Below are 23,984 nucleotides of genomic sequence, written 5' to 3'. Positions count from 1 at the left end.
CCACTGTGCTATGGCTCTCATTGCTGCATGCTGCTTCTGATGGCTTGAAGCCCCTTAAAATAGATCCTCAAGTCATAATTTCAAAACAATGCGTGCGGCAAAGCCGAAGCCATCTTTTCAATACCAGCCCCTGAAATTGCTGGGTTATGGGCTGGAGGAGGAACAACATGGGGGCCGTCAGAAAAGGCACAAACAGAGGAAAATACCAGGGATTAGATGATTTCTAGTGTCCCCTCTGGTTCTCATGCTCCAGATGTAACCCAAAACTCTGCTTTGAACTTCTGTCCATCTTGACGACGTATTCTCATAGCATCTGAACTGGAATCACCTATTTACTCACACTAGATTGAGATGTGCCAAGACAGTGAAGCTCCACTGTTTTCCAGAAGTGATGTGATTTTCTTTTCAAACGCTACCTGGCTCTCACCGGATAGCGGCGGGAAAAAAATATGAATTCAGTCCCTGAAGTGATCTTTTCAGTAACATTCACTTTTGTGTGTGTGGGCGGGGGGGGGGGCGGGGCTCACTCTTTGATCCTTTCTTCCCTGCTATCCTGGCCAGTCTCCTCTCCTCCAAGAGGGTGCCGTGGAGGCTATCCTTCAAGTACTGGGGCACAATGAGACTCCAGAGTCCCTGCTGGCTCTTGGGTGTGTGTGGTGGGTCCTTCCCATCCCTGGCTGTCCTGCCGACGTTGACCTCGAGTGCTACAGCGGTAACCACTGAAACTTGTGCCATGTTCTCTCTGCTACCCTGGGGCCCAGCAGCCCTCCCTCCTGACATGGTACTCCTGAGTCGTGGGGGTGATTTCCTTTTGACCCTGGTTTGGATCACTCGGCCTCATTGCCACAGCGACAACCTTCTCTGGTAGCCATCCTGCCAGACTTTCAGTGACCTCCCCTTCTACCCTTGGGGCCTTTGCAAGAATATCTCGGTCTTTTCTACACTTCACGAGGGCTGAGAGCCCAGGGTTGGTACAGGGACCTCCAGAAGATACTCATCTCCTATAGACCCAAATAGGAACATTACTCTTTCTCAACCTACTGGAGAGAACTTCGACCTTCAGCTCTTGGGCCCCAACACAGGAGATTAGGATACACTTGTCTCCCAACCTGCCTACTATCTCTGTGTCTTTACATAATTCCCTGAGCCAGGAGACAGTTTCTGGTACTTTATCATCTTGTCGGACTTTCCTGGGGCTTTCCAGAATCCACACCCACCTCCTTTCTCATGGCTTAGTCGAAGAGCAATGTATTAGTTATCAACTTCTGAGTAACAAGCATCTAATGTTTAGTGGTTAAAACAAGCCATAGTTATTGTCTCCTAGCCTCCGTGGGTCAGGAACTGGGGAGCTGAGCCTGGCACGATGCCGTAATCATCTGAGACCTTAACTAGGGCTGCGGCGTCGGGTTCGACAGATATTGTTACCAAATTGCTGCAAGGTTTTTTCGTTTTCTTTTTTCTTTTTTTTTTTCTAAGCCTAGAAAACTTGGATTTTGAGAGGTACAATGGGAGTCTGAGCAAAGAAATCTAGGTTCAACTTCCTGCCTCTCAACTTCTTTTCTAAGTGACCTGGGGCAAGTCACCTAACATAGCTGCCTCAGTTTCCCAACTGTTAGGTTGACATAATAAAATCCATCTTTTGTAGGGACTGTGATGATTAAGTCAGATACCGTGTAAAGTGCTGAGCATAGTACATGGCTTATAGCTCGATGTCTGTAATACGAGGTGGGGGCTAGGCTGTCCAGCTGGGCACAGCTCCTTAGAGCCTGCATCTGTGCCTCTGTGGGCATATCCGACATGGGTGCCCACGTGCATAACCTGTTCTCTCTGTCCTGACCCCCACCCCCACCCCACACCACTCCCCAAACCATCAGTTCCCTACTTTCTTGACATCCTTTCCGTCCTTGCCCCATCATTCAGACTTGGTTCACATTTATGTCATCTAAGCTATGACTTTGATCCCCTCAGAAGTTGAAACGGGCCTGAAATCCTGGCAGCCCTGCCTTGGCATACTTGGTTAATGGGCCCCATGCCCATTTCTCCACCACCCCCAAGATCTTCCCATCCCGGCATTGCCCTCATGGGCTGCAAGCACTCTGCCATGCTGACCGAAATCTCTAGGTCTGGACAAGAGAATCAGACACCAGCCTGTCCCTTGGCCACATCTGGCACCATAGGAATGCCATCCATATCTTCATAACATGGCCTTCACATCCTAGCATGGGGCTGTGAGGATGAGAGATCTCTTTCTCAGCTGGGAATCTGGAGTGGCCCATCAGTCAGGGGTTTTGATCAGAGAATCAGAACTTCTAAGAGTCTTATAGAATAGGGGATAGTAATGAAAACATACAGTTGTGGGCACTGGCAGGGAAGTCTGTGGGAGGCTCTTGCCTTGGCATCTGGTGTTGAACCTGGAATCAACAGGGCCAGCAGTCGGGAAGGAAAGCCGGCTGGGAAGTTGGCCGAGCAAGGACAAGCTGAGACCCCCAAGGATGAAGGGAAGCCCATGTTTTCCCTTGCCGTCCCCAGCCGTCCTGACACCCTTAGCGTGTAGCTGTATGCACACCTGATCCAGGACACTCAGAGAAGCTTGAAGAGCATTTCCAGCAGGTGGGCCTGCGTGCTGTCCCCCTCACCCCCCAGCAAGGTGAGCCGGTGGATCAGTGACCTTGAGTGTGAACTATCACAGTGACTGGTGTGCTACCAGCTTTCAGAGCAGGGAGGTACTGCTCCACTCCCGTCTTCAGATCCCATGGAAGTTCCTCTTGTGCCCACCCGCAATCACATAAGGAAGGGAATTTTGCATAGTTCCAGCTTCCCCTAGGTTGACCTGGAACAAAAGCCATTGCAAATTATGGGATACGAATGCTGGACAAATGTTTGTCCATTCAGGATGCATTCGGGGGGAGCCCGAGAAGACTCCTGCTTCACCCAAAACAGTTTGGTTCTGATTCGTTTTGAAGTAGTTCTTTTTGTCTTTTATGCACAGGCAGCCCCCAGCGTGGAACGTTCTATTGGCGAGGCCTTGAGGAGCTGGCCTGGCACTCGCAGCTAGGCTATGGTGTTCTCTTGTTGAAGGTCAGTAATTTCACAGGATGCCAGTAGCAGTCAAGATCATTCTGTGACTGTGATGGAGCAAAACACCAAGACCCCATTATCTTGTCAATGAACAGACAAAAGCAGGGTCACCATACAAACCACAAAAACACCAATTACTCCCTCTTCAGCTCATGTGTGTGACTGGCTGCTTCTATCAATTGCTGTTTTAGCTTTGGCCAGTTTTCCTTTTAGATAAGATTTATTGAGATCGCTATTACAGAATGACCTCCACTTACTGATAGTACCTGAGCTAGAATAAAGTCCCACTTCCTTGCAACCTCTCCCAGATAACCTAATAGAAGCCCAAATCCGGTAAGTTCTTTCTAATACTATCTAGGTGAGATACCCTACAGTTCCCCAGGATATACACTCTCTTTTATGTCAAAGAGCAGTTAAATCCAACTTGCTTAGCTATTGGTGTATTTCTCGTGGTCCTTGGCTGGAGGTCACTGAAAAAAAAAAATGTATATGCCCACATATGCTTCCATGTGTATAGTAAGAGTTTTGCCTAAATCATACAGAACTTACTTAGATTTTGTATATCATATGATAAAATGTATATGATATATAAAATGTAAGTAAAGTCTATATGATTTAGGCAAGCCTCTTGCCTTCCTTAAGAGTGGCCAGGCTTACACATCAAGAGGACTTTTCAAGAGTGACTGAGTAGTTGACTCACACTGTATTCTCTCACATCCACTCCAACAGGAATTGAGATGACGGGGCAATCCAAGCAGGCTAGCATTTCCAGTTAACTTGACATTCACAGGGTAGTTAGCACTTCAACTGAGTCTTTGGAGTGGTGGATGGGAAGGAAGTAGTATATAAGAACTTGGCAAGTGCATAGGTTTAAGCATGGAAAGGGATGGCCTGGAGAAGGACCAATTATTGCCCAACATGAGCCCTTTATTGCAGTGACAGGTCAGGTTGGCCAGCCAAGGAGAGGCCAGTCCAGGCGAAGCCAGTTGGTGGTGGATTTCAAATGCTGTGGTGAATAATTTGGCTTCTTTATTGCCCATCGGCAAGTTTCAAACTCCTGTCGATGTTTCCAGGAGTGAAAGGGTTGAAGTAGAATTCTAGACAGGCCTCTCAGGCTGACTGTGCAGACAGAGGCAGTGGTTAGAAGACCCAGCTTGAGCTCAAATTCCATCTCTGTCAATTTGCACGCTGTGACCTTGAGTGTGACATTCGATCTGTATTCTGCAGTGGCCTCTTCTGTAAATGGGACTGGTGTGATGCGTATGTGAGCTCGGCATGGAAGACGGTGTCTGACCCATTGCACTTGATCAATAATGGCCACTGTTATGGCTGTTGTTTAGCTGTTCTTGAGGAGGAGGAGATTGGACGTCTGGGAACCAGTTATGGGAAACCTTACAAGGGGTGGAGAGGAGAAGAGAAGTCTTTCAATGCGGCTGAGGTCCCAGCATGTAGAAATAAGTTCAAAAATCTGCAGAGTGGGGTTGACAACAGGAAAGGGTGGGCAGAAATAAATAGGGGCCTGGGTTAGAAAAACCAAAAAGTCTGAGAGCAAGGAGCAATGGGATTGTGTAAGTGGAAGGTGTCTGGATAAATTTCTGAGACAAAGTGCTAGGCTTGCAGTGACTTTTTATACGTTTCCCATCTGCATGTGTGTGCATGCGTGTGTGTATGTGTGTGTGTTGGGATGGAGTGGGGTAGGGGGGCTATATATATTGAAAGGGACCAGGCTGAGCTGGCCAGTAGAAAATATAGAGCTGTTTCACCCCCTCCTTTCCAGCATAACACACATTGTCCTCTGAAGTTATGCGTGTGGGGGCTGAATGTGAATCTTTATAGTTCTTTGGGATTTCAGATGTTTTCTGCTGCCAGATTTGTCACCTACTCAAAACTTCATGGGCCTTCCACATTCACCTCCTATATCAGAACATCAGTCAATAAAATCTCTTCTATCCCTAATTCAATCAAGAGTTGTGCGTTCATTGATTTTCTACCTGCCTGTCATTCATTCATCAACAAAAAATGAATAGAGTGCTTACCACGTGCAAAGGACCGAAACACTACAGGGGGGCGAGACAGGCTTGGTGCTTGCTCTTGGTCATATAATCCCAGAAATAAGAAGTCACAGTAAGTACTAGGAAGGAAGACACAGGGTGCTGTGAGACCCTCTAGCAAGGGTGGCTGATTTAATCCGGAGGGTGGGGTAAAAGCTTGCCTCCCCCCAGTTGGCTAGCAAACGGATCCCGGGCCGTGGGGAAGAGCGTTCCAGATAGGGAGAAAAATATGTGCCAAGGTGTTGAGAAGCAGTGCTCCCGGCCTGTTTGAGACACTTCTAGAAACCAGTAAGTCTGCGGTGGGAAGCGTGAGGAGAACAGTGGTGCGGTGTGTGGCTAGGGATGGAGTCCCGTGGGCCATGACCACCTGGGGAGGTTGGAGGACGAGGTGAGTGGGCATGGCCGGGACCACCCTGCACGTATCAAACCCTATGAATTCCTACCTGTGCCCTCGGAATTAGTGAGATCATCAACCCAATCAAGTGTAGCCCTTGGCTTTGACGTGGGGTTTTTCCACGGCACTTCTCACCTGGACAGGAAGACCTTGAGTGTCATTGCTCTGACACCATCCCATATTGTTTGGACAGCGAATGATCGTAGATGAAGAGGAGCTAAAAGAAGGCTGACGGCCAATGCAAGATGCAAAGAACTGAGACCCTTAGATCTCAGCTCTGGCCTGGCTTCTATTTTTCTCCTTCTTTAGGATCCTGTGAAAATGTTGAGTGAAACTGTTCGGATCCCCAGGGCTTGGGGGAAGTTTATCTTTTCAGGGCTGCTGGAAAGACGAGAACATTCTGGGGTGGTTTGGTAGCCATTTGTGGTTTCTCTCTGCTTTTCCTGGCAGCAGGACCTGCCTTCCCTGGCAGGGCTCTGCCCGGATGTGCCGTTGAGGCCCAGCATTTTAAGAAGAGCGTCTCAATGGCTGAGTTTTTCAGGGCTCGCTTCGCATTTGTATTTCAATTCACCAAGTGTTTCTACAGAGGCTTGTAGTCTAGGTTTGATGGAGAGTTTTGTCAACAAAGGAAAAAAAAAAGTAGGTAAAATTAGCGAATAGCTTTCTCAGGTGAAGAATAATATTAGCGATTGAATTCTCAGAGAAGAAAAACAACAGTGCTCCGTTCCTGAATTTATGGTCTCTAGGAAAAGGTAATTCCAGACCAAAGAGAAAGAAAGGACGTTATTAATCCCTGTTTGCAAAGGGGAACAGGGTGTGTTGCAAATACAACATCCACGTGCTAATAAATGAAACCTTCAAGTGGACTGGAATGGTTCTACTTTACCTGTTATGCAAAGGCATAATTCAGCCTTCGATTTGAAGAAGAAAAGATCTCTGAATCTATAGTCTTCGGTTAGAAGAACCAAATTACCTGGTTGCTCTCTCTTATTCTCTTAATAAGGAAAATAACTTTATAAGAAAAAATACTTTTGGGATTTGATACAAAGCCTCCCTCGGAATAATCATGTAATTTCATTAGGAGGTGAATACAGGAAATAGAACAAATCACGTCGCTGGATTTTCTGAGGTCACGAGAGCCTGACTTGGGCTCCCAATTCACTCCTTTAGCCAAATCATTTAGCACTTAACCACCACGAGCCGGTGTCAAGCAGAGAAATCATCTCAAATATAAACAGTGTTCACCCTTTGCCCATCAGGAGGATGTCACTAGGGAATATTGTAATGTGCCGGCAGAACAAAGGGAAACGCGCATAACTGGCATTCTTTGCCAGGATTAGGAAAAATGGGGGTAGAAATGAAAACACCGGCAATCGCTCTCCAAAAAATATTTCCGCTTTACACAGGATCAAGCTACTAAAAAAGAGACAGACACTCTAATTCAGATTTTTATGGTTTTTACGGCGGGCGTAAAAGAATTTGTGCCAACCCTGACATTTAGCCTCAAGCCATCTTGTAGTAGAAGATGCTGACATACAGGAATGATATACCAAGAACTCAGTTCATTTTTTCCCCATTGTCTCCTTTCCTCTTTCATCTCTACTGAGTAAATGGAACGAAGTCACACTCTTTCCATTAGAATTCATCAGGAAATAAGTGTAGCTAGCAAACGTTTTAGTCTCCCTGAGCTCTCTACTTAATGAGACGCTTTCTGCCTCAAGAATGGATTATATTTAGACCAAATTCTCAGTCTGAATTGAGATTTCTATGAAGTAACATCTCTTTCCCATCAGCGTAGAGAGTGAGTAAAAATAGAACTCTCTTCTCTCCTGCTAATGTGTGTTAACAAGGAGAGAGTGAACGAACTCAACGTGTATCTTACCGCTCCAAACACAGGGGAGATGATGATTTCCTTTATTCTCTCTCCAGTGACCACGCTGGGACAAACGGAACCACAGGTAGGCTCATCTCTAGCTGTCCTGTGTTGTTGGCTCCAAAGTGTCACCACTGTTACCACTTTCGAGTAGAGCAGCCGCAGCCAGGAGACTGACATAATACAGATGATGATAGCTGTCACCTCATGCCAAGAATTGAGCTAAGTGCTTTATATGATGTTGCCTCACTGCGTTCTCATCCAAGCCCAGTAGATGGGGTCATTACCACCCCACTGATGTCCAGAGGGTTAAGTGACTTACTCAAGGTCATTCAAAATGGCGAGAGAGATGATGAACTCAACTGGAAATTCACTGGTCCAAAACCAGATGGGGTGGTTCCCAGGTTAGTCTAATTCTGAAGCCCATGTTCTAGCTTTTGCTGTGACCATCTCAGCATTCTTAATACACTGAACTGGGGCTGCTGCTGTGAAAATTCTCCCCCTACCAGTTATCTCTCTAAGCACCCCCTCTGTTTCCAAAACTTTTTCATTTTCTTTTTTTTAATTTTTTAATGTTTTATTTATTTATTTGAGAGAGAGAGAGAGAGAGAGAGAGAGAGAGCATGAATGGGAGAGGAGTGGGGGGGAGACACAGAATCCGAAGGAGGCTCCATGCTCTGAGCTGTCACTGCAGAGCCTGACGTGGGGCTCGAACTGAAGAACCTCGAGATCATGACCTGAGCCGAAGTCAGACGCTTAACTGACCGAGCCACCCAGGGGCCTTAAAACCTTTCATTTTCAATTTCATTTCAGACTTCTCCATTTTCTCTTGCTGATGCTCTTGGCTTCAGGGATAATGCTGTTGAGAATACTATCTTTCCCCTAAAATCGGAAGGAACGTTATATAATAATTTTCACTCGTCCTAAAAGTAGCTCACATATTTGAAAAATTAGCACATGCACATTAATTGTCAGGGTGAAAGGGCTCCGACATCTTCCTCTGTTTTATTGCTTTTAAAAAAAACCTAAAGATGTCTAGTCTTATAGTCTTTATCAGGCCAAACTTTTAAAAGACAGATCAGACATGCAGCTTCCGTTTCCTCCGCTACGTAGGAAGGTAGGGGGCAGACATCCAGTGTGTGATCCCCGCTTTATAGATATCACTTTCACGGCTACAAGAATGGCTTTCACTTTATAGAGGAGGGAGTTCAGGGTTCGAGGGATTAGGGGGCCCACTCAATGTCCTGGGGGAAGGAGCTGGGCTTTGAACACAGGTCTGCTCGACTCCAAGACCCATATAAGTTTTATCAGAACAACTACACGGAACCTGAAAAGACAGATTTGTTCACTGGGTGGTTCTGACTTGGCAAAGAACCGTAAGAATGAATGTCCCACCGAATGAATCAAGGGTGGGTGTTTTTCTCATTCCTAAATTCTGGACAACATCAATAATCTTTAAGAGCAAGTGTGATGAAATGGTTATTGCATTCAGGGGGAATCAAATTTAGATTTCTCAGACATTACTAAATGACAGTCCCTTTTGGAGAGGGCACCCCTTCGGTCACTTGGCAGCTAGTTCTCGCCCTAGGTCACTTTCTTCTGATAAACTTTGAACATTGAAACATCTCTCCTCTGTTGTCATCATGGGAGGGAATGGACTTATTTAACAGCCTTTTATGGGAAATTGTTGTAGGACTTTTTTTTTTTTCCTTTTCTATATTAGGAGCCTCCCCCACCCCTCACCCTCCATCGAGATGCAGTAACCAATCTCAAGCAATCTGAAAGAGAACCAAGACAGGAAATGGAATCCTTTACAAGAACATAGGAGGACAGAGAGTCTTTACCTCTCCTTTGGTCCAACTAAGCTCCAATAACGAGGCTAATGATCGGAAAAGAATGTTAAACACTGTGGAAGTTAGGACTGGAGACTTGGGGCCATTTCGTGATTTTTTTTCTAGAAAAGGGTCTAGTTGAATCTTCTCTGCTGGAAGATGCTCCAGGTGGAGAGGTCCCCGCATGTCAGGGGGACAGCCTGTTCCAGTAACAATGGCATCATTATTACCATAGGTTGCACAGCAGAAGGGTTAAAAGCCAAGTTCTACAGGAAGATTGCCTACACTCAAATCTCAGCTCCACCCCCGCTTTATCCAATGGCCCTGGAGCTCCATCGTCCACCCTTCTCCAGCCTGCTGTGCTCCCCAGGGAGGCTGGGCTGCAAGGACAGCCCGGGAATTGCAACAATGCAGCTCCCCGCTTTGGCCAGTAGGGAGCCCCAAAGGGGAGAGAAGAACCGGAGGGAAGTGGGATCAAATTATTCCCAGCACCCATCCAGCAGGTTGTTGTGGCAACAAAGCTCTCTGGTCCTGTTCTGCATAGGGCACTCCCCTCTAGATTCTAGTAGCCTCCCTTCAAAAGTAAGGTAGGTAAGGGGTGCTTTACAACTACCAGCCCAGGGGGTCTGCACTATCCCTTGGAATTTTCCTACACCCTTCTCATGTAGTCCCTTTATCAAACTGTGCACAACTTACTTAATTTGAACATGCCATCGTTTTCTAGCTAGCACCTGGACTGATACGGCCACTCACTATCTGTGTAACGTTGGGCAAGTTCTTTAGTCTCTGTTGGCCTCAGTTTTCTCCTCTGCAAAATGGAGTTAATAATAATAACACTATCTTCTGTAGAAGGCCATCTAGAGGATCAAATGAGGTTAGACATATTATGATACTTTGAACACACAGTAAGGATTCAGTAAGTGTTAGGGGAATACCACAAATACCCTGCAGTCCCCAGTCACTACCTGAATTCAACCCTGGTAAGTCACTTCTCATAGCGTGGGTTAGACCTGGAGTAAACAATCAGTAGGCAAAAGAAAAAAGATCCTTTTTGGTAAAAATTAACTTTGAAAGCCTCTTAAGTCACCTATCAGAGCAGGGTACAGAAAAACGTTGGCATTCAGTGCTACAGAGTAGTTCTTCAAGCGAACTTTGAGAACGCTCGCGCTAGATCTGAGAAAGAAAAATCTATGTGCAAACCTCAGAGCATCCCATCCCTTCTGCTTTGGCCATAACCATGGCATCCCTGGAGGAGACAGATCCTGGACAATTCACAAGTGTTCCTGCTAGCTTGTTGGGTTGACCTGGTTCTGTTCTATCAAGTCTCTATCAACTTCATGCTGCTGGCTAGGAGACTTAACGGTTCGTTGTGAGGATAGAGGAGTTTATGGGACCATACTTGAGGTGACTTTAGCAGAGGCGAGGCTTGCACGCGAGCTCCGTGGTAAACGGTCTGTGTCTAGGGTGACCCTTTATTGAGCACTCAAGAGGTGCCAGGCTTAGAGCTAAGCATTTCCCACATAGAATCCCATTGAATCTCACAATGATCCTGAGGTGGGTGTCATTACGTTCACCAATGTTTAGATGGGAAAGCCGAGAACCTAAAGTGCCCAGCCTAAGGCAACACAAGAGTCTAATACAGGTTCAGGGAAGTATTTAATGCAGGTCTGCCTGACCCAGAGCTGAGTTCTTATCTAGCACTGAGCTGGTGGGTACAGTGACTCACTCCCAATATTCCCTGTGTGCACAACCTAAGAAGAGAGCTCTGCGTTTGCCAGGAGAGGGTTTTTAGAATTTATTTATTTATATTTTGAGAGAGAGAGAGAGAGGGAGAGAGAGAGAGATGTGGGGCTCGAACTCATGAATGGAGAGATTATGACCTGAGTGGGAACCAAGAGTCAGATGCTTAACCCACTGCCCAAGTGCCCCTGCCAGGAAAGATTTTTTTGATGCCCTGTGTTTGAAGAGAGGAGGGTCAGCCTTGTATCATATCCTTCTTCGTTTTGTCTTTCCAAAGGCTAAACACACCAATTAATTCCGTCTATTTCTGGGCGCCATTTTGTTGAACCATCTCTAGTCCATCTCTGATGCTGCCTGTACAGAATTGATCACCGGGGGAGAGGGATGTTTTAAAAAATACTGTAAGTTAAGGCCCCCACTGTAGGCTGATGGACCCAACATTTCTGGCAGGTAGCCTGAGCAGTTTTTTTTAATTAAAATTTTTTTTGTAATGTTTATTTTTATTTTGTATGTTTATTTTGAGAGAGAGAGACCCAGCTGCCCTGGGTGAGAGACCCATCCCACAAACCCACAGGCAATTATTTTTAAATGAAATATAATTGGCCTGCAACACGGTGTAAGTTTAAGATGTACACCGTGTTAATTTGATACACTTATATAGGGGCGCCTGGGTGGCGCAGTCGGTTAAGCGTCCGACTTCAGCCAGGTCACGATCTTGCGGTCCATGAGTTCGAGCCCCGCGTCAGGCTCTGGGCTGATGGCTCGGAGCCTGGAGCCTGTTTCCGATTCTGTGTCTCCCTCTCTCTCTGCCCCTCCCCCGTTCATGCTCTGTTTCTCTCTGTCCCAAAAATAAATAAACGTTGAAAAAAAATTAAAAAAAAAAATGATACACTTATATATGGCAAAATGATTACCACCATCGGTGAGCTAATACCTCTATCATGTCACATAATTATCATTTCTTTTTTTGTGTGGTGGAAACAACTTATACTTAGTCTCTTAGCAACTCAGAATTTTTAATACAGTATTGCTGTCTATAATAACTTGGCTGTGCATTAGATCTCCAGGTTATTTACCTACTGGTTGCGGGTTTGTACCCTTTAATAACATCTTCCTGGTTCCTTCACCCCCAAGCCCCTGGTAACCACCATTCTCCTCTGTGTTTATGAGTTCTGCTTTTTTAGATTCCACCTGCAAACTATAATCATACAGTATTTGTCTTTCTATGTCTGACTTGTCTCACTCTGCATAATGTCCAAAGAGTATTTTTTAACTGGATGCTTTAAAAAGTGAAAACAATCCCAGCCTCCTTTCTCTTTCCTTTTAGTTGCTCTGCGTTTACATACCACCCGGTGCCCTGCTCTCTGGACAGTGAGTGCTAACGAATGATGCCACTCAGTCCTCCGCGCCTGTGTGCAAACACTGAGGGGTTATAATGGTGGAGTTCATTCACACTCATCTTAAGAGGGGTGTTGCAGTGTGGCTGGGATCGTTAATATCTCGGCCTGGGATAGATTTCCAGCTGCCGCCTCAGCAGGAAAGTGGACTCCCTAAAATTGTAAAGAGAAAATGAGACTGTAAAGATTCTAAGCCCCACCGCTTCCCATACAAAACCACACATCTACCCCCGGTAGGGCTAAAGTGTCAAATATAGGGCTTGGTGTCAAATATAACACCAAGGTGTAAGAATGTAGTTTTTCACCTACGAATTATTTTTAAATACACGTGCCAGATTGCATTAACTTAAATACAGATTAATAACATGAGTAACTACAATTTAGAAATGCAAGATTAGAAAGACTGTTAAGTAAAGGGTGATGGGCTGATTAACACATAGATCTGGTTGATGTAATCAGGAAGATGGGAAGAGAGGAGGGGAGAGGGAAAGCAAGAGAGAGAGCAAGGTATGGACCCAGGAAGATGTTTGGGCTCAGATTTGGGGAGGGGGTGGGGTGAAGGGAGGAGGTGAGCAGAGATTTTTTTTTTTAACTTCTATTTAGTTCTTTTCTCTTTTTCGTGTTATTTCTCTCATCTGCCTTCATCCTTGGATATTGAGCCCAAGAAACTATCCTCTGGGGACCCTCAGATTTAACTGAGCAATTTTTGAGGTTTTTACCGGGTGCCAGACTTTAAAGCGCTTTGCATATCTTTTACATTTTATTTAGTTCCGGAGAGTGGGGGTGGTTGGGAACGTAACTCTCGTGTTGCCTATGGGATGAGAAGACATTGAGGAATTTGCATCCCCCCCCCCCCCCCCACCATACTCCACCGGCAGGTGGTGACGGGCTCAGGCTCTGGCATAACCACTAAGCCATCCTTGTGGGACTCCGCTCCCCTGGCACGGTCCCCGGGATAAACTCCTGGAGATTCCAGGTGGCCAGCGGTACTCCCGCGTCGGACAAGGGTCAGCACAGCCGCGGCACCGAAGGGCACCTCTCTAGGGCAGAAAACTGGGGAGGCAGTGAGGAGCGGACATTATTAGAGCGCTGGGGTTCCGTGACCCCGCTCGGAGGAGCCTGGCACGTTCCTAGCGACAAGCTAAGCACCGCTGACATCTCCCGGGGCGCTTTTACACTTTGCAAATCTCTCCGTCAAGAGAGCCTGTTTAATTCTCACCGCGGCCCTGCAAAGGGGGTTATTTTTGGTCCCATTTTCCAGACGCAGAAAGTGAGGCTTCCGCTCCCAGGCAGTCACAGCGTCCGGCAGGTGGTGGAGCTGTAGGTGTCTGCTGTGTCCCAAAGATAATAAAGTCGGCACGGATTTCGTCATTATTATGCAAAGCCGGCGGGGAGGCTCCGACCCTCCCCTGCAGGAGCCCATCTGTCTCCGTGCGCCGCCCCCGGGGCTCAGAAGCCGAAGGCGAGCGGGAGCGGGTGGAGACGCGTCCCCAGCCGCTAGCCTGGGCCACCTCCCAGCGCCCTGCGGGCCAGCGCCCCCGAAGCCGACCTCCCAAGGCTTAAAAAAACCACAGCCTCCCCAGCACCCCGCCCGCCGGCCGCCCCCTGGGAGCTGCATTAATATTAATCCCGATGAATAATTGAAGGCCAGAGATTTATTCGGGCCGCGGCGGGGGAGGGCGCGCAGCTGGGTTCGGCTGGGCCCGGCACCCGGCACACCCGGCACCCGGGACGCGGGAGGCTGGGGTGGGTGTGTCGCCGGTGAGGGTGAGCTTGCTGGTGTGCGTAGAGCCCGAGCTAGTGTGCCAAGGAGCGAGGCGGAGCGCCGGGGGGCTGCTCGAGGGCGGCGGGGACGGAGGGGCATCCCAGGTCTCCGCGCCCCGGCCTGCGCTTCGCCCCGCGCGGGGTGACCCGGGGCCACGCGGGCTTGAGGGGGAACAATAGCGACTCCTTAGATCCTGGGCTCCTGCCACGGGCTGCCCAGGCCTTCCCGGCGACCAGCGGGGCCTCCTTTCTTATTTCGTTAATTTATGGCGAGAGGCCGGGGGGGGGCATGGCAGAGGGGGGAGCGCGTCTGGGGACTGGGGGCGAGGGGGCGGCAGTTAAAGGAGTCTCCCGAGGCGGCCGCGCGGGTGATGTCAGCTCTCGACGAAAATAGAGAGGGATCGCCTGCAAATCCCCAGCTGCGGCGGGGCTAAACCTCGCAATCCCTCCCCGGCGGCGGCGAGCCAGGGCGCAGCGGCCGCCACCGCCTCCCCCGGCGCGCACACACCCGCACACGCGCGCACGCACGCACACACTTCCCCTGCACACCCGCGGCACACCCCCTCCCGGGCCTCCCCCGCCGCCCGCCCCGAGCCCCGCAGCGCACGCAGGTGGCGGCCGCTGCCCGGCGGCCCGGGGGCGGCGCTGGCTCGGGGAAGCCACCCCCAGCCCCCCGAGCGCCCCGCCGAGCGCCGGCGAGGCGGGACGCGCGCGGAGGAGAGCCCAGCCGGGGCTTAGCGCCCGCCGGAGCCTCCCGCGCGGGCTGAGGCGCTAAAGGGCTTACCCGGGAGGGGGGTGGGAGGCGGGGAGAGGCTCCCCCTTAAATAGCGCGCTCCGCCACTCTCCGGCGCTCACGCCGCGCCCGCCGCCGCCGCCGGACCGTGCCGAAGAGGAGGGGGCGTTCCCCGGACCATGGCATCCACCGAAGGGTGAGGGGGCTTTTCTGGGGACCCGCGGGCAGCGGGCGGGCGGGCGCGGGCGGGGCGGGGGGAAGGGTGGCCCCTCATCCCGGATGGGGACGCGGAGACGTCGGCGCCGGGCCTCGGAGACGGTGGCGGAGCGGTGGCTCGGCTGGGGGTGGGATGGTGGGCAGGGGATTGATTTTTCTTTGGCGAAGCTAGCTGCTTAACCCTTTGGAGATGCGGGAGGCAGACGCTGCGTCTCTTTTAATCGAAAGGGCACCGGTGGAGGTGTGAAGAAGAGTCCGACGGGGTGGAGGGGAAGAAAAACCCTCTTGACGTTACTTGTGAGATTTAGAAGCAATACGGGATTGGGCACGATGTGAGCGGCAGGCATTGCCCGGGGAAGCGGCGCTTGGAGCGCGGCGCGGGCTGGAGCTTGGGGACCGGCCCGGAATGAATGAGCCGGGACCGGGACCGGGGCGGGGCGAGGACCGGCGCGCGCGGCCTTGAATGTCAGATTTGCTGCAGAGTCCCGGGGTAGATGCCCGGCCTGTGGAGATCGCACTCTGTCCTTGGATGGTGGAATCTCCCTGGCCAGCTCAAAGGAAGAGTGGAAGAGATTTGGGTACTTCCCGGGAAGAGGCGGGAAAAGAAGTAGTTTTGGGCAAGGACAGGAGTCCCCAGATTCCACTGGGTAAAAACGCTGGCCTCCCCATTCCGCCCCGGGGCAGTGCAGTCCGCTCCAGCCTTCTGAGGCAGCAGTTGGAGGGGCGGATGTTCCCAGTGATAGATGACAGCTGTCTTTAGCAAGAGGGGACAGGGGGCTGCCAGAGGCAAGAGGATCTCTTGAATACTCACACCTCAAAGGAAGGGTCCAGAACAACATCCCTGGAATCAGGATCTCCCAGGAAACTTTTCTGGCTTGGTAGAACCTGGTTCTGGTTGGGGAGCTCAGCTCTTTGGTTAATACACAAAATTGCCCTAGCCACTTGCCAGAAATAACCAAATCCAAGTTGTGTAGAAAGCCAGTGTCAGCACCTCCTCGGGGCACGGGTGGAAAATCCTCGGTGCTGGCACTGTCCATAATTTCTGTCTAGTAAATTTTCCAAACACCACAGGCTTCTTTGGGGGGAAGGAGTCTCTAGGAGTAAAAAACTGGTTCCCAAGTTAGATCTTTAGATTCCTACCTCCAACAAAAGGAAGATAGTTCTAAAACCGTCTCTCTGTGTTCAGGGAAGGAGCTCATCCCTTTTCTGTCCCCAGGACTCTTTCCGAAGGAGTCTGGCACCTTGTGCTAGCGTGAGATTTCTTCTCTCTTTTCATCCTAACATTTCGGCAGTGTGGACTATTTTGATTATTATTTCGCCAAGAAAGATGTACACACGTGTACAAGGAGGGTATCACATTGTGCTAAAACAGAGCTCTGGAATTAAATATTAAGAGCCCAGATGGCTCAATCTCAAAGCCTTTCCCTGTCAAATCAGTCTTTCAAATTAGAAAGGGTCCTTCTAGACTTAGCCCCGCTTTTAAAAGCTAGGTTGCAAAACGTCTGTGAAAGAGGTGGATGATGGTAGTCTTTCAAATTCTGCACCCAACTCACCCCTCATTTTGATAGCCAGATAGTGAAGGCAAAGGTTAAAGCAACAACAAAGACCCTCAAAGGTGTTTGTCTCACCTTTGTCCTAAATGAGAGTTGTCAAATGATTTGACATTAAATACAGAGTGGAAGTGATTTTCAGTGTTTTTAATGCCTCGTTTGTACACTGTGCATGTTAAGAAAAAAATGTCAAAAAAAAAAAAAAACACTTGTACTGAGAAGATGAATTGAAAAAAATGAAAGGCTGGGAAACATAAAGATCTATGAGCCGTTATCCCTTAAGAACAATAACTGATGAGCGGGTAACATTTTCAGAAGCCCTGGTCTGTCTTTGTCTCTTCCTTTCTTCTACCTTTCCTTCCCGGAGCATCTCCTGGGTAGACCCCACATGCTAGGCACTCCTCGGAGATACAAACAAAAATAGTTTGAGAGCTGGCTTTTAGAATGCTGCCTCCAATCAACGACATTGATTGGTAAATTGTTCGTACGGTTTGGTGGGATTCTCCTGCGTCTTCTGATATCTTTGATTAATGTGCCTTATAAACACAAGTTCAAGTTCATGGGGAATTCTCAGACCAGTTGCCTTCATTAGCTTTTGCTTTCTACCAGTGTTGAAGCTGTTTCTTTGGAACACATTGCCGAGAAGGAAGCAAGAATAGCAACACAATTATATGTTTTCCATGCATGTATTTTCAGTTCAATTCTATTTGATCCAGAATGTTTGGGAAATGGGAGAGTATGGTGAACTGACCATTCTGGGTACCATTCATTTGGTGATACAGTTACCGTCAACTACTTATGCCGATTACCAGCTAGAAGCAATAGTGACATCTTATGTTTATTTAGTACCCCACTTGCAAAGCTCATTTGTATACATCATCACTTTTGCTTCTTCCAATGTCTGTGAAGTAGGTGGTCCAATGAAAATGGAATTTAAGAAGAAGATGGCGTAGAATATACAGTCATCTTTCCAGGAAGATTCCAGGACTTGGCAAAACTTTGGGGTTATCATCTGGAAATGTCAGTTGTCATCAGAGAGTATACTAGGCATGTCTAGCTCAGAAGATCACCCGCTTTCTCTCAATCCTTTGGCATACACACCCTGCAGGTTTGCCCTTTGGCATATTCTTATTATCAGCCTCTGCACTTGGTCTTTGCCTTTGCAAAACATACCCAAGACGCTTTGGTTATTTGAGGATTCTAATTATTTGGAATGGGGATTATTAGTATCCAGTTGCCATAGAAGTCAACATTGGACTCTTTGGTAGTTCCCAGGCCCGGAGAGGTATTTTCTTGCAAAGTGGCATCTAATTTGATAGTTGAGCACTCTTTTTCTCTGGCTCCCCGGACATGGCTAGAATTACGGTTTTAGGTCTTTGACCCAAATTGGAAAGAGATTATAAGTAGTTGGTGGCAGACAGGCTAGTCAATTATGGTCTGAGTTATATTGGAGTGCCTCGCTGCTGTAGAGGTGGACGTTTTAGAGATATGTTTGGGGGGTGAAAGACCGCTAAGTCTCCATGTCTGTCAGGAACCCAAAGCGATCTGTCTTCTGATCAGTTCCCAGGAGCCAAGGGGTCAGGGCAAAAGCCAACCACAAGGCCTTGGGTTTCAGTTTGACTGAGAAAGCAAACGAAACAGAACTGCTGACAGCAGGAAAACCCTGGCAAGGGAGACCTCTGGATTTATTATTTCAAGCAAACAAAAGCAAAACATAACGATTGCCTTCTCCCTCCTCCCCTCGGGACTGAGTTTGAGGTCAGTCGGAGGAAGAACCCACGAGTGGACTTATTGGAAGGCAAGTGGCGCGCATGGGGTTTGGGGGCCAGAGGGGGTTGCATATTGCATGCCTTGGGCTTTGCTGCCACTGTCATTTTTCATTTTGAAGAATATAAAAACAGCCTCCTTGGGTAAAATAGATACTAGTGGAATTACGAAAAAGCCATTTCGTGTTCACTAAGACGGCCTCTTGTGAGTGATTGGAAGCTCAGTTCTAACAAGAAACAATTTCTAAATCCGAATGAAGCTGGATTTCCACCAAATGAAGTAAAAGAGCCAGGATGTTAAAAAACCAAAAGACAGGTCTGTCCATCGGTATCAATAGCCCCTTTTGCTCTCTTATGCAACACGATTCGGCACTGTCTCTTTTCACTTCAAATTTAAGGAAATTGTCAGACAAGGAAAAGTCCTTAAGAGAGAGAGCTTCGGTTGCAGGAACAAGCGATATTTAACAGCCAAGTGTGAAATTTCTGGGTCATTGTGCCATAAATCCTAAAGATGCAGGATTGCAAAGCTTTTCCACTGTTCGAAGCTCAACACAGGTTGATTTCAATGAAAATCCCCCCTCCTCTAGGACTGTGTCACCAATGCCCAGATGTCTGGTTTTCCCCCACGTGAAGGCAAACTAAATTGCTTTCCATGCTGATTTTTCTCCCCCATGGGACTGGCTTGTCCTAAGGAACTGAATCTACTCTTCATTTCAATTGCCTGCTATGATTATTTTAATCGAATGAGACGCCAATAATTTAAAATCTTCTAGCAACAGTAGGCAGGAACGTCACTCTCAAGATAAAATTTTAGTTTTCCTTGCATGTAAGAACTTGTCCTTGACGTCTGAAAACATCTGACAAATGCCATATATCACCTTGCTTGCGAGCTTCTCTTCATGCTCTTAACAGCTTGTTGGGGGCACGCAGGATGCTTCATAGCAAGGGTTTTAGAATCCAGATTATGACAAATCTCTTTATTTACCAGAGCCTGTGCTTGCCCTCTCCTCCCTCTGCCCGCCCCTCACCCCTCACCCCTCCGCACCTCAAGTGCTTGGTCCTTGGATGAATTCATTAAAGGAGTGTTTAAAAATACCTCATTGCTCTGTCCCCACGTGCCCATCATTGATTGGAGGCAGATGGGCCACATATTTGTCAGTGGAGTAGAAAAGGACTAGCATCTTGTTATAAATCTGTCTGGTTGGCTTCTAGACGATGGCAGGAAAGACAATGGGCCGGAGACAAGGGAAGATCCTTAAACTTTAGAAAAGAATAACTCGGTTTCTAAGTGCTTTGTTCCCCCCCCCCCCCCCCGCAAAATTGTGGTTGTTGTTTTCTTTAACGGTGTGATATTTATTTACGTGTCTTTCATTGATGTATGTATTTAATTTTCCACGTAGGTGAGCAGATATGACGGCTGTCTGCTGCACCGCCCTCTGGTGAACGTGGGCAGTCTTGGTAGCTACTTTGGATTGCGAACTCATGGAACAAGGGTTGTCCTTTAAAAATGGAATGAAGGGAATGGACTCCATTTTGGTGGCAGGACTCGGTCTGTGTCAATCCTGGCTCCCTCTAGGATACATGATGGTACATGTTAAAGACCTTGAATGAAGTCCCTGGGGACAAGGAGGGAGATGGGCTCCCCTCCGCCCCCTCCCTTATATTAGAGGCTTCATTTAAATCACCGAGAGTACTTTCTCCTGTTACATTTGGTCAGGAATGCCATCTGTCACTCGCTCTTCGTAATCTGGCACGGGACTTTCTCTCGTGTGCCCCTGCCACCCCTGGCTCCCAGGCACTGTGCTTTCAGGATCACGGAGCTGGTGGCAGAGTTAGAAGTCAGTCTGAGACCTGTCTGCCTCCCAAGCATGGCTCTTCCCACATCACTAGACGTGAGGCACTGGATGCCTGTGGACCGTACATGGCCCACAGGCATGTATGTTTTGGCTTACACAGGATTTTGAAACTATTACAGTTATTTGCTCCTACGTAGACATATTTCACCTAAAAAGGAATTGCGATTCTGGCTTCTCTCAAACATTGGGAAAGCTGATGGCGAAGGATCTGTCCTTTTGTCTTGGTTCCCACTTATTGAGCGATGATAGCTCTGCATTGGTTTAGCCACTTTATATGTATTAATTTATTTAATCCTGCCAACAATGTGATACACAAGGACTATTATTATCCCCATTTGACAGGTATGGAAATGGAGGCGTAGAAAGATTCAGCAACTTGCCCAAGGTTTCACAGTTAGTGAGTGGCAAAGCCAGGCTGTAAACCCAGGCAGCCTGGCTCTGCACCCTCGCCCTAACCACCAGACTACACGGCTTAGTCCCAAAGGGCTGGGGTCAGCTGGGGCCAAGTGGCTGTCCCTCGAGATAGGGCATGTGCCTTTCAGCTTGGGCACAGTCTTTTCTGAGACGACTCACTCGTGTTACCCCTTGACCCCTCACCTCTCGAAGGCCCTCTTGGAGAGAATGAGAGCTTGGGTTCTGTCCTCTTATGGAGTGCCACTCTAGTGGTTGTGGATTGGGAGAATTCTTCAAAACCCCATTTCTATGACATGGAAGGTAATTCCAGTGACTTTTTCTTGTTAGCCCTTTCACCACTACCTTCTTGTTATTTCCTTTCACGTTGCTCTGGGTTATTCTTAATGATGAATTCTTTTGTAATTATTCATTGTCGGGACACCAGTAACACAGTCTTATCCAGATGCGGTGCTCTGAAACGGCCCAGGGCACGACCACATGGGTCCCATCCCTTAGAATGCTGAGCCTTGGGCGTGCACTTCTTAGTGGCAAATGTAGCTGAGCGTTTTACAGCTCTGGGATTTATCCTTTCCTGTGTGATTTCAAGTGTAGCCATTCAGGGTTGTGACTTCACTTAGCCACTTTCCTGAAAGAGCTACGAGCCCTACCCTTTTAGGAGCAGGGCTGATGTTGTTGTTGGGTGGTTTTTTTTTTGTTTGTTTGTTTTTTTTTTTTTTGTTTTTTGCAACATACGCGAACAGCGATGACTAGAGATGCCCTTTTTTTCTATTGTTTTTTTAATTTTTTAATTTTTTTATTATTACTTTTTTCAATATATGAAATTTATTGTCAAATTGGTTTCCATACAACACCCAGTGCTCATCCCAAAAGGTGCCCTCCTCAATACCCATCACCCACCCTCTCCTCCCTCCCACCCCCCATCAACCCTCAGTTTGTTCTCAGTTTTTAAGAGTCTCTTATGCTTTGTAGAGATGCCTTTTAAATTGAGGGCAAATTTTTTCAGAGGTCATGTTGCTGTGTATTTAAGCACAGTTTGCTGATCATTCCATAGGTGGCAGTAAATGTCAGCACTTTGTCCAGACTGGTCTTTTGATTCCCTTTGGAAGCCCCTGGTGCTTAGGGACTCCCAATTCCCACAGCATTCCATTCTTTTTTGATTAAAGAAATATATCTCCACCAACTATATCATTTAGTATTTGTGAGACAATCATCATAAATCAACAGTGTTCATAGATATCACCGTAAACAAATATAAATAGGACTATTCATTTCAATTTATTCCAAGTCTGGGTGACTATACATATACGATTTCATTAAATCTTTGGAAAATTACTATGGAATGTTAGGCTCATTTTACGGAGAGAGAAATTGAAGCTTTGAAAAATTTTGGTTTTATGCTGTTATCGGGTGCCTTTTTTTCCCATCTCATTCAACTCTGTTTCAAAGTATCCACATTTTGCTGTTCATTCACATTTCCTTAAAATTTCACAGACCTTCTCTTTGTTTGTTTCAGCTCTAGTGAGTGTCTCCAATCATTTTGGTCAAAGGGAACAGGATAGCCGAGTGTCCTTGCAAAAGGAGATGATAAAGCATTTAAGAGACAATGCACAAGAAGAATGGCAATGATTACAGAGAAGTTAACTTATCTTTGAATGGAGATGCGACATTAAGGAAAATGCCTCCATTTAAAAAAAAAAAGTGGGAATAAGTTTAGGCAACTGAGAACAATGGCCAGACCCCGGCCTGTAGACATTAAGCCAAAGAATCTCAAATAGAAGCAGTTGCAATGTACAAAGGGAGATAAAGTAAAAGAAGACAGATAAACAAGAAAAGCATTCTTTTTCTATTAGGTATCAGACAAAGCCAACTGCTGCAGACCAAATTGTATTTTTGTTTTATCTCAGTCTTTACTTAAAAGGATGGTTGGGATCTGATAACCAGCTTTGTTAGGAAAGTGGATAGAAGTCAACATGAACAAAACACAAGCAGATAAACTTGGCTAGAGATCAAATGGATGGATGTCAGCTGACAACACTCATTTCAGGCACTCGGGACCTTCAGCTATTGTTTTTTATATTTAGATGCAACATATGGTCTAGAAAAAATAAATTTTGTATGAATGTATAAGAATAGAGTAGGGAGTAATGGAATTATAGACCGAATCTGTTTCCCTGGTGTTTCTCTGGGATTCAGCGTCATCAATCAGCAGACATTAATAAAATCATCATAGCATAGAAGCTCTGAAGGGATCATCGATTTTTTGATCATGATTAATTGCTGACATTTCAGATGAAGAACTGATCATTTGTAGAAGTTTATCTATTAGTCTGAGAATATTCAAATTTGCATTCTTTCAGGACATTGATACATTGGGTTTGAGGCATTGTTGCTGGTTGGTCCGTCCTGGGAGGGCACTCCGAGGTGGAGACTTGTGTTCATAAAGTTTATTGAGGGGAGCTGTCAGCATAAATCCCCGTGGAAGAGGGAAGGAAGCAAGGTGTGGGCAGAGGGAGAAATTGAAACAGTCACATCAAAGGGCTCAGCCCATCCCACAGGAAGCTCATTTCTTCTGAATGATCCTGAATTGAGGAAAGAGGTGTGGCCTTTCTACCCCTGCGTCAACCAGCCGCTGCTGGGCAGTGGGCATGGCCCTGGGTGAGTACAGGGCAAGGCTCTAGAGGGCACTATAGCCGGTGTCAATATGGACACTGACAGCAGTGGGGAAGAAATCTTAAGAGTTCTGAAGGTGGGAGCATGGGAGTCTCAGTGGCACACCACAGCATCCATTATTGACTCCAAATTCGAACATTCGAGAGAGAATCAAATAATGGGTACAGTTGCCTTCCATCTGAATGTCCAGGCCTCCACAAAGCCATTGTCTGTAATAAAATACGATATCTTAAAAGAATAGGTGGTTGGGGGAAAGGGCAGGGAGAAGATGGAGTCTAATGGGCACGATGGGCAGAGTTAGCAGGCATCCTTTTACTTAGTTTTAGCCGTGACCCACACGGTCGCCAAAGACGGATGACCAAAGACGTTCTCTTCACTCCAGACCTTCCAGAAGTATCTGGTGCAACGGGAGGATTGTTATCTGAAATTGCCTAGGAAAGGGTTATCACCTCTAGTTAGTGGAAGGGGCCAGAAAGAGCAATAGATAAATATACAGGGAACCAGAGTATAGCTATCGTTGGTAATCCCAGGGTCGACAGCAGCTTTTTCTATACTCCCACTAGTGTGTTGCCCGTGGAGTCCTTACCTTGGGAAAAGGTGGCCAGTGAGCTGGACAACGCCTTTCTGGAATATCCACTGCTTTGTTCTAT

General features: G+C 47.4%; 1 protein-coding gene across 4 annotated transcripts in view; it reads left to right on the top strand.

Moving 5' to 3' along the window:
• The first annotated feature begins 13,993 nt into the window (after window positions 1-13,993).
• Window positions 13,994-23,984, top strand: part of SLC1A2 (solute carrier family 1 member 2) — a 150,405-nt gene continuing 140,414 nt past the window's right edge. For 2 of the 4 annotated variants that reach the window (XR_006714181.1, XM_045484975.1), the window contains exon 1: window positions 14,477-15,058. Coding sequence is in view for 2 of the 4 variants with exons in the window: in XM_045484975.1 (XP_045340931.1) it covers window positions 15,042-15,058 (17 nt within the window). In the remaining 2 variants the exon portion in view is untranslated. Of the gene's footprint in view, window positions 14,112-14,476; window positions 15,059-23,984 lie in introns of those variants that run through there. The other 2 variants (XM_045484976.1, XM_045484972.1) reach the window with 2 other exon arrangements.

Source organism: Leopardus geoffroyi, chromosome D1, assembly GCF_018350155.1.
Source record: "Leopardus geoffroyi isolate Oge1 chromosome D1, O.geoffroyi_Oge1_pat1.0, whole genome shotgun sequence".
Lineage (NCBI taxonomy): Eukaryota > Metazoa > Chordata > Mammalia > Carnivora > Felidae > Leopardus > Leopardus geoffroyi.
This window is presented reverse-complemented; position numbering and strand designations above follow the sequence as displayed.